The 15,578-nt window shown below is 53.0% G+C and overlaps 1 protein-coding gene across 1 annotated transcript in view; it reads right to left on the minus strand.

Moving 5' to 3' along the window:
- LOC119109714 (phospholipase B1, membrane-associated) overlaps window positions 1-15,236 on the minus strand; it is a 32,743-nt gene extending 17,507 nt beyond the window's left edge. The window contains exons 1-2 of the mRNA XM_037233456.1: window positions 15,154-15,236; window positions 4,858-5,107 (exon numbers count right to left, since the gene is read on the minus strand). Of these exons, the coding sequence (XP_037089351.1) occupies window positions 4,858-5,107; window positions 15,154-15,204 (301 nt within the window). The 5' untranslated portion in view covers window positions 15,205-15,236. The remainder of the gene's footprint in view (window positions 1-4,857; window positions 5,108-15,153) is intronic.
- Between the last annotated feature and the right edge of the window lie 342 nt (window positions 15,237-15,578).

Consider the following 15,578-nt stretch of genomic DNA (forward strand, 5'->3'; position numbering starts at 1 on the left):
TGATGACATCTATTCGCACGTAATGAAGACGCTCCACACAAATATTTCGCTTGTACACTTTTTAAATTTATAAAAGGAGCGAATCAGCATTTGCAGCACCGCGCACTGGTGCTGGAATGTAGTGGTGGAACGAGAAGACTTAGCGTAGAATCGCTTCTCTCGGTGCTCTCGTGACTGCTAATCCTTCCGAGGACATCCCCAAAAACATAAAGCTGACATATACGCAACAGCATTATCTTTGAACGGTACAAATTAATTTTGGAAGGCTTCAGGAGCGGTGTATCGCGACGGCCGTTATCGCGTGCCCACCGCCCACCGCCTGGTGTCGTCTGCAGCGGCCAACGCCGTTCGGTTTTACGGGAACTGCAGCCACGGCCATAGCTGGTGGCGCTTCTAAGATTGCGGGTACGCAGGCTCAAAATTTTGAATGTAATATCGATTCATTAGTCGATTAAGCCACATGGTAAACGTTCCGGAGCAAACATGGGTTGGCTTTTTCCATTTTTCATTCATTTTGATCTACTCCCTTAAACAATAATGAAACCTCTCACCTTCTTCCGGACAGGGGGTCCTGTGGGCAGAAAACTCGGTGGCACATTAAAATTCGCGACCAAGGGGTAGAGAACCATTCCGTCCCAGTGCAAGGTGGCTACCTGCTATCATTTTGGAGACACGGGACAGGGGTTACCAGAGGCCCTGCGAAGGATACGCCATACATTGGTTCCCTCCCTGACGCAGGAGGGCCTCTGACCAGGCCAATTGGCCCGGGATCGCCACAGGAGCCGTCGTTGATGCAACACGATCCCGGATCGCCGCAGGCGGTCCAATAATTGGTGCAGAGACGCCAGTCCGGGTTAAAGGACCCTTAGTTGAAATGAGGTGGAGGACCTCCCGTTCGGTGTTAGGGGCATGTGATGACACAAGGCCCTTCCACTGTCTGGGGACTTTCATTATACGTTGTCATACCTTCTGTCATTATCGGAGGGCCTCGACCAACGCAAGAGGCCCCATTGGCCTTCCGAGGGGCCCTTTGGGCTTCTTTTCGGACCCCTTCGTGTCCCTTAAACACTGCCCTTGGCCGACTCAGGACTTCCGCCAACACAAGACCCCCTGTTTGACATTGTGGGTCAAATCCTCATCTCTCCCCGAATTTCGGCCATTTTATTTTTATTCTTGAATTCAAACGATATTTGGTCGATTCCAAAATTGTTTTGATATTGACTACTGGCTTCCAATCTAAAGCCGTTTAGGTGGTGGCAATGCTATATGACGATGATTGCATGAAAGTGATATGTTTAAGCACCAATTGTGATATGTGCCAACAAGTGATATGTTAAGGACCAAGCAATTCAGATGCTTATTGAATTTCATTGGCCAGTGTTCCTTTTTCCTCATAGCAATGGAGAGCTCAGAAAAACAATGAGGGTCCGAAGTCAGCATTGTGAGGGGGCGGGGGGGGGGGGGGCAGGCGCTTCCAAAAGTAAATAAAGTAACACCCCTGGCTCCGACTTACGCAGATCGTGTGCCCCAGTCTTATCCCTGCTCGGATAATGGGCCCTCAGGCCCGACCGACTCAGAGCCGCAGTTTGGTACTGGTGGTGCCTGACCGACATATAGGCCCTCATCGACAGAGGGGCCTCCCAATTGGCCCTAAGGGCTCGGCCCGCAGGATCACGACCCTTAATACGACCTTGGCCGGCCCCTCAGATCCTTAATCGTCGGTCTGGGGAGGGGCGTAGGGCCTCTCGGGACCTGAGCAGGGGGGGGGGGGGGTGACACGTACCCACGGTATACCCCCTCCTCTGCCTACGCCAATGGGGAAAGATCGGAGAACGGGCCACGTGATTTCATGTTCCACAAACCCGCAGGCAGAGGGTCACGTTATCTCACATAACTTGGTAGTTCCTGGCAAGAAGCGTGGGTAATGCTACGGCATTCGATTTGGCAAAGAGCGCACGCCGACACGTTTCATCAGTTGCGCTAACGGGAGCGCCGTTGCACCTGTCGTGCAGTTGCAGACCTGCACGCTCGACTGGTATCTATATTAGAGAGGCTGGCTCTGCTACGTCGTGGCTGCGGTTAGCATAGCGCCAGCTGGGTGAATGCATGCACGCGGTCGTGTTTGTAACGTTTACGACTCATTTTTGTACCAGGGACGTCAAATGTATCCAGCCGGACGTATCTAGCACCGAGTAGTTTAGTTGAGAGCACGAAATACAAAACGTACACACGTTAAAGACTTTGAGTCTGAATTCGACCAGGTCGTGGCTACTGGCCTTGTTTTATCTGGTTTCTCTTTCATCCTATCTCAGGTACTGCTGTGATAAGATGTACATCCACCGGAGTATTAATGTGGTTTAAATGAAGCAGGATTTGCCAACACTCTTTTCATTTTGTCACCGAGGGCTTTACAACGCCCTCAGCAAACGAGGCTACATGGCGTCGCCTGTCCCTCACCCTAACAGGGGTGGCGGGCGACACGGGAATCGAGCCCCTTACCTCCGGTTTCCCAGACGTGCAGCTTAACTGCTGCATTTCTGGCACCCTCCAAGCTCTTTTTATCTCACAAATCTGAGAACACCGGGAACTGATTCATAGACACAACCTGGGGCGTACAGTCACACAAACAAGCGCACACGGGGGTTGATACCCAAGAATGAAGTTTCCTATTCAGTTGAGTGGGCTCAACCCCCCAACTCTGACGAGAATGTGGGCCAAATCCGGAGAGAAACCCGTTTATTGGTGTATTTCGATGGTACGTTACGTCATTTTTTACGGCTCAACCCCCCCGCCCACATCACACACTCATTTAGCTAAACCAAGCATCCGCTGACAAACCTAAACACCGACCAAATGCGCCCAAAGATTGAAATATCTAATTGAAACGCCATATGGAGTCGGTGCTAGCTGGTGAAGCTCAGCAGCCGCCCGACCACAACTTTCAGCCAGCTCTTAACACTGGGATGCATTTCAACATCTGTTCTGCTGTTTGTTGACACTGCGCTATTTACAATGTGTCTCCTAGAGCAAGCAAGGCGGTACAGCATCATCGAGATGGTCAACATGTACCGCCGCGGCTGGCGTACACCACACAGGAATCGTATGTCCAGCTGTACGTGCAAGTACAAAAGACGTGAATTATTCAATAATTATTTGCCAATGGTGATGAATGCCGCGCCGTGCGCAACTGACCTATTTTCCGGGCAGACTTTTCATCACGCCGTCAGGCAGACCGCATCGAGTGATCATGCCCGCTACAGCTGCATAGCATCTGCATGCACAAACCTGTACCAGCCGCGAACGCTTATGCAAGCGAGGGGCCAGAACGCGCATGACAATTAACCCGTTCGTCCAGTGGAGCAGCCCGGAGCGCGGCTTGTGATCGAGGCATTTCTAACGCGCGCCTCTAGACCGTCTCTGGACCGGTGACACGCAGGCGCGCACTGGTGCAGCTGACCGCGCGTCTCTGGACCGGTGACACACAGGCGCACACTGGTGCAGCTGACCGCGCGTCTCTGGACCGTCTCTGAACCGGTGACACACAGGCGCACACTGGCACAGCTGGCCGCGCGCGAGGCGCACACAGCCCTTTTTATATTGACCCATTGCAACCACGACCACGGCATGGCATAAGCGCGCCATGGATCGGCAATCTCTGACGTCTAGTATCTTGGCTCTTTATTCGCTTAATCTGCATGCGCGTCTGCAGCAAAGGTTTTGTGCGTGAAGGCCAAAGCTTGAAAGCTTGAAAGGCAGGGCGCCATTTTTAGGGGCTGGGCTGCCGCATTAAACCTTTGCAAGTGCATATTCGGAGCTGGCCTCTTGCATGTGGCACTAGAACGTAAATTTGTGTAACCAAGAGCATCAGGCGTAAATCATTTTGATTGTACTCAAGGTCTGAACAGGTCAGTTAAATCTGCATACGTTGCCATCATTGGAGTCGCCCACAAACACTTCTAGCTGCATGCGCTACCACCATTGAAGTCGCCCACAAACATTTCTGGAAAAGACTCTGGTAGATCTAGTCAATCCACCGCAGCGTGCTGCCGTGAGGTTTTGGTTCAGCTGACGAGGCTAGAATTATCGAAATATCTTTGCCTTAGTATAGCACATCCGCTCAACCGTGATTATTTCGATCACATGTTTGGATCGAAATGCGTGGTTGCGATTTCCCACACGATTGATTGCGAAAGCAATTCGAGCACGTTCTCCAGGCTCCTAGATATCTTGTCGGCATGCGAGTCAAGCTAGGGTAAATCTCATTCAACAATCAATGTGTTCAAAGCGATTAACAAAGGCGCAAATGCCCCAATTTGAATGATTCAGCGAAAGCCGCTTAAAAAGGCATGATACAGGCGTGATACAGGACAATAGCAAACTGCTAAAGAGTGGTACTAACCCCTCCACTTAACGAATGGTTATCGCATACGCTCATCGCATAACACTGCCCGAGGAGACCGCGTTGGAGCAAGTTATTGCCACGAGCATGCCGATGGCACGGCTCTCGGCCTTTGACGATTAGGACATTAGGATCTGAAATGCTTTGAACGACATGATTGCAAAACAAAATGGTTACAGAGGAAAAATACAGAAGGTTACGTAATACTGTAGATGAACCACACCGTACATTGCTAATAACCTAGCACTGCAAATCAACACTGACTGGACCGCATTCACGTCCCTAATGCTCACAAGGCACGGCTGTCATGACCTGCTCTGACTTGTTCATTACTGACGGATACACCCTGTCGTGACCCATCATGACCTACCCTGAACTCAACCAGCTCCCACCCATAGCTGGCCCCGACCGCTCCCCGGCCTACCCCGCCCTCGACTGCTGCGGTGACCCAGCCTGACCTGCGCTCCACGAGGCGCCACGGTAGTTGGTGCGCACGTCCAGTATCTGCGTGGAGTAGGCGCCGTTGCCGGCCGTCAGGCTGTCCCCGAGTGCGCCGATCACCTTCACGTCGCCTGGCCGCAGCCGGTGTACGCTGGACGGCGGGCGACCCGGCCGGCTGAACCCGGCCGGGCAGTCCAGCCGCTGCCGGAGTGGGTCCTGGTACTTGGGACCGGGGCTGAAGAACAGGCCGCCCGCGCCGCTCAGCGTCTGTCGGATCGGCCGGGGTCACCAGGTCAGCACGGCACATGCAGTGTCAGCTGGGATCAGCAGGTCAGCACGGCACGTGTAGCGTCAGCCGAGGTCACCAGGTTAGCACGGCACGTGCAGTGTCAGCCGGGATCACCAGGTCAGCACGATATGCAGGGTCAGCTGGAGCCACCCGGGTTGGCACGACACGTGTAGTGTCAGTTAGAGTCACCAGGTTAGCACGAGATGCCGTGTGAGCTGGAGCCACCAGGGTCGGCACGGCACGTGTAGTGTCAGGTGGGGTCAGCAGGTCGACAAGTCTTGTGCATCGCGCGCAAGGTTAGCTGAAGCTCCTAGGTTCGCATGGTACTTGTAAGATCAGATGGGGTCACTATGCATACATAAAACGTGTGGCGTTACCTGACGTCAACATGTACTATGCAGCATGTGTAACGTCGGCTGGGGTCAGACACCTCCCGGTGCACATCGCAAACTTGACGCTTGGATTGATGGCCTATATGCACCGTGCTGTGAAAGTGACTAGAAAGAGCACTGATAATGCGCACCGCCGTTGCAGCCCCGGACTCAGCTCAATGCTACCAGCACCGGCTGCCGGGGACATGGCGGTCCACACCTGCGGTCCGCCCCGACAGCTGGCGAGCTGGCAGGAGCGGCCCGTCGTCGAACGTGAAGCGTGCTGCGACCCGGTCTTTCAGAGTCATCACCACAGCACGGCGTACCCGCATATGGGATATCCCCACACGCTCCACAAGAATACCAGGCTTGCCATCCAGCAGACTCCTCACAAACTCCATTACTACGCTTAATCATCCAGTAGTATCAGTTACCTCCCGTTAAGCACGGGGTGCACAAGGTCAACTGAGGCCAGGCAACTCCCCTCTGCGCGTAATACCGTGTAAGGTCAGCTAAGGCCAGGCGCGTTCCGCTGTACTGTTCACCGTCTAAGGTCAGCTAAGGTTAGATTTCTCTCGGATTGCACAGCACGCGTTAAGCCAACCAGGGTCTGACGCCTCCCGGTACACCTAGGACAGGTTAGATCGATCGAGGTCAGATATCTCCCGTCATGGCTAGCACATGCAACATCATGGGAGATCCGCCATCTCCCGGCACACGCAGCCGGTTTCGTGCTCGGTGACGTCACGAGATCGCCTTGGCCCCGCTGGGTGTCTACCCTTTCATGGACCTGGTGGGGAGGGGCAGCACATGCCATCTGAGGTGCCACTTCTGTAGAAAATTTAAAGGTAAAAGGTGTAACCCAGGAAAGCATGAGACTCGCACCTCCGACGATCTGGCCCGACCGTTCGCGGTCCTCGCTAATCGGTCCGCGAAGCGTTGACTGCACAATCCAGGCAAGGCCAAAATCAGTCATGCTCAATTGAAGGCCGACATCTTCGAGTGGTTCAGACACCTCTCAGCGGAACGTTGGCCTCTCAGCGGAACGTAGCGGTCACTGGCTGGCTGGTAAACCAGCCTGCAGCTTTGTTCATATGAGCAGGGCTCTTTTAATGACGTTTTGATTGAAACATCACATGATGCAAATAAATGTCATTCTTACACTTAATACTAGGGCGCACCGTATTACAACACGCGGTATGTCCTCCTGCAGATGGTCCAAGAAATTGTGGACTGAGCAACGATGTTAAGGCGTCGGTGGAAAATGGCCTAACTCACTTCAGCAACCGTGATTGGCTTGGGATTAACATCATACCAACGGCAACTGTAACTCAGTGCGTCAAATAGGATTACAACATGAAAAAGCCGGCAGTATTTGCGCTTGTTGATCATAATCGCGGTCTGGCCCTGCAAGCACTGCAATCGTCCGCCCCTTGGAGACCAAAGGCCCGGCTAAAATTGAAAAAGTAAGAATGCTTGCTGAGAGCTTTAAGACTTAATCTAACCTGACGTAAGGGTAGTTCCACACGGTTACCATGGTTCGGAGACAAAACAATATTGAAAGAGTAGTAAAATTGACAGAGCGAAGGACTCCAGTTCCAGAGCTAGAGCCAGTTCTTGACCGTACAGAATGACACAAGAACGTGCTTCTTTAAAGCCATCTTGACCTTTCAAACGTATGGCAGCTAGGACGTAAATCGCATAAAGGCTGGCGTCCTGGAGAGAGCTTGGCGTCAGTCGTGTTGCTCTCCAGCGGGGAAGGTCAGTGCTATGAGAGGACGGCCGTGCTGTTCACCCTTCCAGAACGACAACGGCGTGCCGAAGCGACCGCTCTTTACCCGCCTGCACCTCCGGCAGGTCACCACCGCCGCCTGCCCGCATCCCCACCGGGTCACCACCGCTGCCTGTCCGCACCTCCGTCAGGTCACCACCACCGCCTGACTACACCTCCGGCAGGTCACCACCGCCGCCTGTCCGCATCCCCGGCAGACACAGGTCGCGCCACACCCTTGTCCGCCAGGTTGTGCTGGTTTGTTACGTCACATCTCGCCTGTGCCAGAATCTCAGGCCATGTCAACACCACATCGACTGGCGTCCCCGCAACCTTGCGTAGAATTCGTGCGTTGAGTCGGAGCTCATTGGACCCACACAGTCATGGGCCTGGGAGGTCACTGAGCATGGTGCACGAGTGGAAGGGAAACGTCCTTCGAGTTCACTTTATACTATGCAGTCAATATTTTGTATGTATACTACCTTTAATAGCGAGGAAATGTTATTGCCTGCACGATCGTAAGTCACACAGATCCACAGACGTGGTGCGTGGGAAGAAGAAATCATCTGACCGTCAATGCCCATACATCGTGTCTGAGGGGCGCAATTCACCTAACCACCAATACTCACATACAAAGTATGAACGTCAGCGCAGGTCACACGGACCCGTCCGGCCTCTCGTCCGGAGCGGAGATTCGTGACGTTTGTGAGCGGCCAAGCGCGGCCGCGCAGGGCCCGCCTGCCAAACAGAGCGAGCCCACTGCCGACAGCGCGAGACGCACGCCGTTCTCACCGCGCCGCGTGACAACGCACTCCAAGTCCGTACGCTTCCACCCCCGAACTGCCACGGGCAGAGGAACTGCCACCGAGCACATTTTTGCGTCGCTTGTTGCACAGACCAAACTACTACGCGACATAATCTCTGCATGGCAAAATTCCTACGACGAACTTCCACACGGTAAGGCCGCAACCGAAGAACGCCTTTGGACAGAGCTCCTCCTGACAAAGCGTTTGCAGACGGACTCCTACACCAGGAAACGTTCGCAGCCAAGTCTTCTACGTGGTATTGCTCTCACGTGAAAAAATTCTACTGACAATAACTGCCCATCTAAAACTTCAGCGCGAAAAATATTTCGCGGAAAAAACTCCTCGCAACACCTTTCTTCCATATGACTGATCTGCTACGCTCACAGCTTTTCCTCTGCATTATCCCTGCAAGCAAACTTTCGTGGCAAAACCTTTCTCGCAAAGCAAAGCATATTCGGATTGCCCAGATAGCTCCACCACAAAACTGTCGTCGACTTAACTTCTACTCGACTTAACTCCAGCATGCAAAAGCTGCTAGGCACAAAACACTCGCGCAGCACAGCTTCTACGGACAGAAATTCTACGATTTAACCTTCTACGCCATGAAAGCTTGTTCAGTCCAAGTTTCAACGTTTTGTCGGTAGAAGTTGTGCGTATAGAGGCATTGTTGTGTGAAAGTTTTGTGCAAACAGTTTTGTGATGTACAAATAATGCACAGAAGATTGGTCTGTGGAATCTTTGTGACATAAGTGTTCTTTCGCATAGGAGAATCGACTGTAAATTTTTGATCGTGGTAGTTGCCCTCTACAGACGACGTGTCGTAGCAGGTTTATCGGTAGTCGTGTCTGTAGAAGCAGTTTTGACGTGTCACTGTGCTTACAGCGCGCTTACGCCTCACACTCATCGCTAGCGATAACCTCGCGCTCACTGCCAATGATGAGCCGAATGTCCGTACGGAGAGTGGCTTCAGCGACAGTGTGCACAGAGCGGTCCGGGGGGCATATGTCCCCCCACCCCCACCTCCACACCACCGGACTCTTGGCATGTGTTAATATGTGAGTGATTAAATGCTGGCAGTTAGAATTGCAGGTAGACCAGTAAAATTAAGAAGGCGGAAAGCGGTGGTAACTGTTTTATGACACGCAAGAATTCGCACGCCTGTGCCAGCGGCTCGCAAAACTCAGTTTTCAGTGACTGCTTAAACTGTGCCCAACCGCATTGTGAAAACCTGCGTGCATCCTTGAGCGTGATTATGAACGATGACGGATAGATGGATAGGCGTATGATGGCCTCACAGACCAAGTTCTTGATTCCTGGTGAGGGGTGAGTGACTACTGGTGAAGGCACGGAAAGTGCCTTCACGTATTCTGTTTTTACGTACTTTTTTATCGCAGCGTGTTGGCTAACATGGGTCAAGGACGCCCTCCGCATTTGCCATGGCTTTGGGTGGCGTCTTTTTAGTGACCTTTAACTTCCCGCTTGATGTCTTATTTCTGTACCTGGTTTTTCAACTCAAATAAAATGGCTTAAACTGTGGTCTGTATGCACCCAGCGTATCGAACAGCTTTACAATGTTGCATAATTATGTCTCCAGACTTCTTGGCGACCGAAAAACCACGGCATGGGCATGTATGACAGGTATGTGCCTGCGGTCAGAAGCACGCCCGCGTAACGGTCAGAAGAGCTGGACTTCTCCCATAGTAACCGGACACCCAGTTCGGAGCGACCGGTGGCTGGTAAGGTCAGGTCAGGTCAGGACACACTGAACTCAAACGAGCTGCAAACAATCCACTACGGCGATTTCTTGCGAGGTCCCAATACGTGGGTAAGATGGGAGCTACCGATCAGTTAACCCTGATCCGGTGGACGAATCCTCATTCCCGCCCTTCCGTCGTCTCATCAGCTCATCTTTCTCTCATCGCATCAGCATTCCCATTCAAGCTGCTGCGAAACAAGTCGCCTCAAAAACGGTCCTCAAGCAAGCATGCGAGGCTTCCGTGCATCTGCATTGCTTGGGGACCAGCCACTGGACCATCCGACAGGATTTCGCGTCATCACCTCACCGCTGTGCTAGCCGCGCACGCTGATCACAGCAGCCAGCGTTGGCAGACGGCTGCCGCGCAGGCTGATCACAGCAGCCAGCGTTGACAGACGGCTGCCGAGTACGCTGATCACAGCAGCCAGCATTGGCAGACGGCTGCCGCGCAAACTGATCACAGCACCTAGCATTAACAGACGACCGATGTGCGAGGCGTGGCGCCGGCGGGCGGCGACGATGGCCGGCATCAGAGTGTCGCCACCGCTGGTCAGCACGGAGCGACAGTCACCGGCGCTGACCCGGCACCCGGGCGTGACCTCCTGACGCTGGCGGTGACCCGACACCGGCCACGTCTATCGCGTCTTGTGCAGCCACGCCACGCCGAACGACCACCGGCGGTCGAGCCGACCGCTGCCAGACGCGTCACCGGCAGCTTCACAGCTGGCAGCGGTCGGACCGGCCGCTGCCAGACCCGTCACCGGCAGCTTCACAGCTGACGGCGGTCGGACCGTTGTCGGACACGCGCAGCACGGCTGCTGACGAGCCCCGGCCCACCAGAGCGCCGTCAGCGTGATGCCGCTGCCGCAGGTCGACGGACAGCCGTGAGGCAAGGCCGTTCGGTGCGAACGTTCGGTGCGTTCGGTGCCAGCAGGCCTCGCAGGCATCCCGTGCGAGCTCATGCTCCCATTCAGATAACCAAATTCACAGAGTTCCGTCTTGCACGTGGCAGAAATGGAAACCGTTTCGTTCACGGCTCGATGCGTGGTGCAAAAAAAGCTCACACCCAAGCGAAACCGTTTACTCTGGTGCTAACGGGAAGCGGTGAGATTTAGTGCGGCGGCCATGCATGCACAGCAGGCTGCTCAGTCAGAAACTGCGACCTTGAAACACCACGCAATTTGGCACCAACTGGCTCAGACTTTCTAGTCACGCTCGCGCTCTGGCAGTGAAACTCGCTTGGCTTGCTCCCCGCCTCGTGATTTCAATGAAGACAGTACGCATCAGAGGCGGACACGATGCATTGACAACAGTGTAGCACAGGGTGTCGATTTTTGTACCTGATTGGCTGGGGGGGGGGGGCAGCTGAAAACTCTAAGGCGAAGCCTCCCCACATTTCCCCATAACGGATTTAGCACACTTCAGTTTGATGAAAGGCAGGCTAGATTTTTTTTAGGTTCGTATCACTTATCAAACAGTCCTTACTTTAAGCAGCGCAATAATCACGCAGAGGTGGACTTGGGTGGGGAGGGCACTGGAGCAGCGTGATCCGTCTGATCGGGAAGTATAGGCGCCGCCCTAGAGGTCGCCTTAGGACGCCGAAGGGCGTTCTTCTATGGCAGCCATAACTGAGGTAAATGTCTTAGGTTGCGGGGTCGACGACGGACATAATCATGAAAAACTTAAATCGGTCCTGCACTCCGCCTCTTTTCAATTTAATCCCTCACACCCTCGCGTATCTTATGGTCTTGCGTGCAGTAAGTTAAATGTTTTGCTTATCCGCTCAGGTATTGTGACTTTTTATCTGGCGTTTTTTTAGTGATCAGAGACACCTTTTTATAGGTGTGGTAGGAGATTCTTTAGTGCTGGTAGTTGCCCTGCTATATACGACAAGCCTACGTTTCTATGGGTCGGTAGTTGGTATGGGTTGGCACACATCCGGCTACATCACGGATCCAGCTATCGAGTCTGGAGGACGTTCGGCAAAACTATACAGCCCATACCCAATTTTAAATTTCTCGGGCTTCAGTCAGAACGCTCCCGTGTGAAGAAAGGTGTCATAATTTTGGAGTTGTTGAATGAACAGATGAACATTTAAAACGACACGACAAATGAGATTCTATCGCTACTCTACTAGCTCCACCGCCAGATTCCAGCGCCAGTTTGCGATGCTGTACATGCTATCACGTTCCTATAATGGATCTAAAAATGGCACACGTGAAATTTCCGTCAGGACTGCCTTCTTAACGTACAAATTGATGTCCCAGAGAGATTTAAGGTACTTCTTTCAGGAGCACTTCATTTTCGTCCACACGTTGGTCGCCGCCTAGCGATTAGCTACGAGGCCGACGCCGCATGGCCTATGGAGATTGGAACACCGGACGTTGTGTTCTTGTTACTAAGACTTGCGAGCGTGCATGTCCAAAACTTTTCTAAATGCTGTTTCCATTTATCAATTCTGATAGAAGATTAACAATTTCCTTACGAACACGGGCTGTCCATTTTAGTTTTAAAAAATTGGCCCTATTTCGATATGGCCAATGTTCACGGATCCGCAATATTTCTGCAAACTCCGGAGCGAAATCTGACCAAAATCCCTCAGTTCTATCGGTTGAGGAAGAGTCTACTCATCCACTGCGAAAACAATAGCGCCGGTGGTTTATCTCATGCAGTTACCTAATTGCGTCAGATTACTGACTTCAAGGATTACAATAATTGTATCTTCCATTAGCTTCTCTGGCTTCTGTTCCATTACAAGAATATAGATAAAACTAAACGGAGAAAATCGTACCCCTTCGAAACAGAGTGAGCTGAATCTAAAACAAATTTGAGGTACCTTAGCTATTTTTTATCTAGACTCTATTTCCACGGCCTTTATCGAGAGATCCACTGTGTTAGCTGAAAAGCTTAAAAAATATAATATATAACGTAATAGACTGTTTGTTGTACAGTACTTGTGCTCTTAATGTCGACCATGGGCGCCGGAACAAAACCAATACGAGTGCTGGGTGATCTGATGTCATACCAGTCTTGCAGGACCGGCCTCACGAAACCACACTACATGCTGCTCAAGCGAGATAGAGCTTGCGTCGTGGGCTGTGGTTACTTCTTTGGAGTAGATCAATGAGCGGAGTGCGTAGTATTTATGGTGCTGTGAGCGATTTCATAAAATAAAGGTACTAAAATATGAGCAAAATGAGAGTTTTGTTTAGGTTTGGTGGCCGCTTGATTGAAACTGACGTCAATTTTGGAGAGGGTTCTACCGATCAGCATTCCTGCATCCATCCCTGTAGTCATGGCCTGAAAACAACGTCCGAAGAAAATAGTCTTTGTGTGATGGTCAACGCTTTTCTTTGCTTTTATAGTATTCCAGCAAAATATTGTGGGAAGACCAACCAGAATCGGGGAGGTGGGCAACCCAACATGGGAGGTAGGTGGAGCAGGGTCCTAAAAAAAACACAAATCGACACCTGTGTTGCAACCCGCGTATTGGCTGCATCTGCTTGCAATTATTGATGGTGAGTGTGAACAAACATTTGGCCGATATAGTAATATGCGAGCGTAATATGTACGTCGATTCCTCCCCTCGGATTGGGCATCACGGTTTGGTTCCCTACAACGGAAGATTTCGAAGATAGCACCGGTAGTGAAGATGTACACCGGCAGTGAGTAGGTACAATAAATAACAGGAAAGATGCATGAAGCGTGCACGACTGCCACGCACTACCACGGTGACATGGTGTTCTGAGCTCCTCGCAGCATCGTCCCAGTCGTATCTCCGGTTTGATGGACCCGCCGCTGACGGGCCCATTCTAACCATTCATATGCTCGTGCCGAGAGAGCGGAGAGCAGAGCTAGCCAACCGGTCGTCTCTCCTTGCTATCCATGACGTCGTTGCTCGCACAATGGCTCCAAACATCGTGGGACACGACAATCTTAGAGGCATTCGAGCCGATAAAGCTTTTGATCTCTGACGCTACCTCGGATTGATGGGTTTTACAAAACTCGTTTTCAGCGACAGCGAAATGTGTGCTGAGTCATATGTGTATGCTAAAGAGATGCGAGATGAAAGGGACCGCATGGCAGTGCCACACATTCTAATTTTCCACTTTCAGTTATATAGGTAAATACAAATTCGGGACAACCATGCTATGGCCATTTCACACCACGACAAAAGACGGCCTTTTGTGCTTTTAAGATTAAACATTTGCCAATCATTATTAGCATAACTGCCAACATGATACGCTTGTTGGCCTTGAACGATCCGGTTTCCGTAGCCCTCCAGGGCCTCGGGGCTCGCGACGCTCGCTATCTTGTAATTGGCTTATCCCTTGACAAGCGTCTGAGGGGCGGCTGCCATGTAACCCTGCGCAGCGGTGGGTGACGATATGCCACGACAGTGGCACCCCTGACACCTAGGGAGCGTTCCCGTGATAGCGCATTCCGTGAGCGCGCACTGAAGCCACAGGCGGCCGGTCAAACCAGCCCAGTCAGTTCCCAGCCGGCCGTGACTGTTACTGTGCTTGAGAATTTGTAGCCTCAGTGTCGCATTTTAGCGCGATGGTTCTCTGACCTTTACGTCTTGTTTTAACCCTGGAGTGACCGGCAGGTTTCGTAACAGGGTGAACTGATTATTTCAATGTCACCTATAACCACGGCGATAGCAGCAAGCAAGGACATCGATAAACCCTTGTATGATTCTTCTCAGTGTGGTTCAAGGCCAATGCATACATATCTGAAGCCAGCGCGAAGGTGAATGGAAATGATAGGACTCCTACACTTAACAAGCATAACCTTACTCCTGTAGCCCTCACCCACTTACTGCCTGGGGATCAAAGGATCACAGGGGCGGTAGCCGCTGAAGATTGCTGCCCATGGGCTATCCAGCGTGTTCACCGGACCGCTCGTGACTGATGTCACACGTCAGCATGTCTGCGTCTTCTCACGAGCTCCAATATAGGTGGTGCGATGTCTCACGGCCGAATTGGCGACCGCTTTGAGGATCATCTGATTGCAAAATTCCCCCAACTGACTTCTGCGTGTAACGACCCTATGTGATCAATACGTAAATTGGTCGTGCCTGACCTCTGCCCAGGGATGGCCCTTTCTGACCTCTGCCATCCGCGGAAAAGGAAACCGCTCAACCCCGGGCAGACTGACACAAGTTGATCTCAATCAACGCTATCCAAGACTCAACAAATCTCTGGCGCCAGGAGTAGGGCCCCGTGCACCGCTCCTAGCGCCTCTGACACTACCGGACAAGGAGACCGGCCGGACCCAAACGGCGGCCACGGCCGGCGGCGGCTGCCACCTGACTAACCTGCAACAGCAGCAGGAGCGAAGCGGCCGACGGACGGTCTCCAAGCGGCATGGTGTCTGCGCGGCACTCCTGACGCGCTCTGAGCCACTGGCCAGACTGGGAGGGCGCGCGGCCGGCCGCGCGCCCGGCGGCCGCCCGCCGCGGACCTTGGCCAGGCTCCTGACACTGCCCGGCCGACCCAAGGCTGGGGGAGCGGCGGCAGTGGTTCCGGGGGGCGGCGGCTGACCGGCGCGCTCCTCTCCCAGCCGCGGTACAGGATGCTCGACGGACGGCGACGCCGAGCGACGGCACTCCACGACCGCCGCCGGCCGACCACTGCAGCGGCGCGCCACCGCCGCCGCCGCCGCCGGCGCCGGTGCCGGCCCACCGAGCCGGGCCGGGCCGCGTGTCGTAACCGGAGCGAAGGGGCCGGCGAGTCCCGGTGG

The sequence above is a fragment of the Pollicipes pollicipes genome, unplaced genomic scaffold (assembly GCF_011947565.3).
Source record: "Pollicipes pollicipes isolate AB1234 unplaced genomic scaffold, Ppol_2.1 Scaffold_7231;HRSCAF=8579_pilon_pilon_pilon, whole genome shotgun sequence".
NCBI lineage: Eukaryota > Metazoa > Arthropoda > Thecostraca > Pollicipedomorpha > Pollicipedidae > Pollicipes > Pollicipes pollicipes.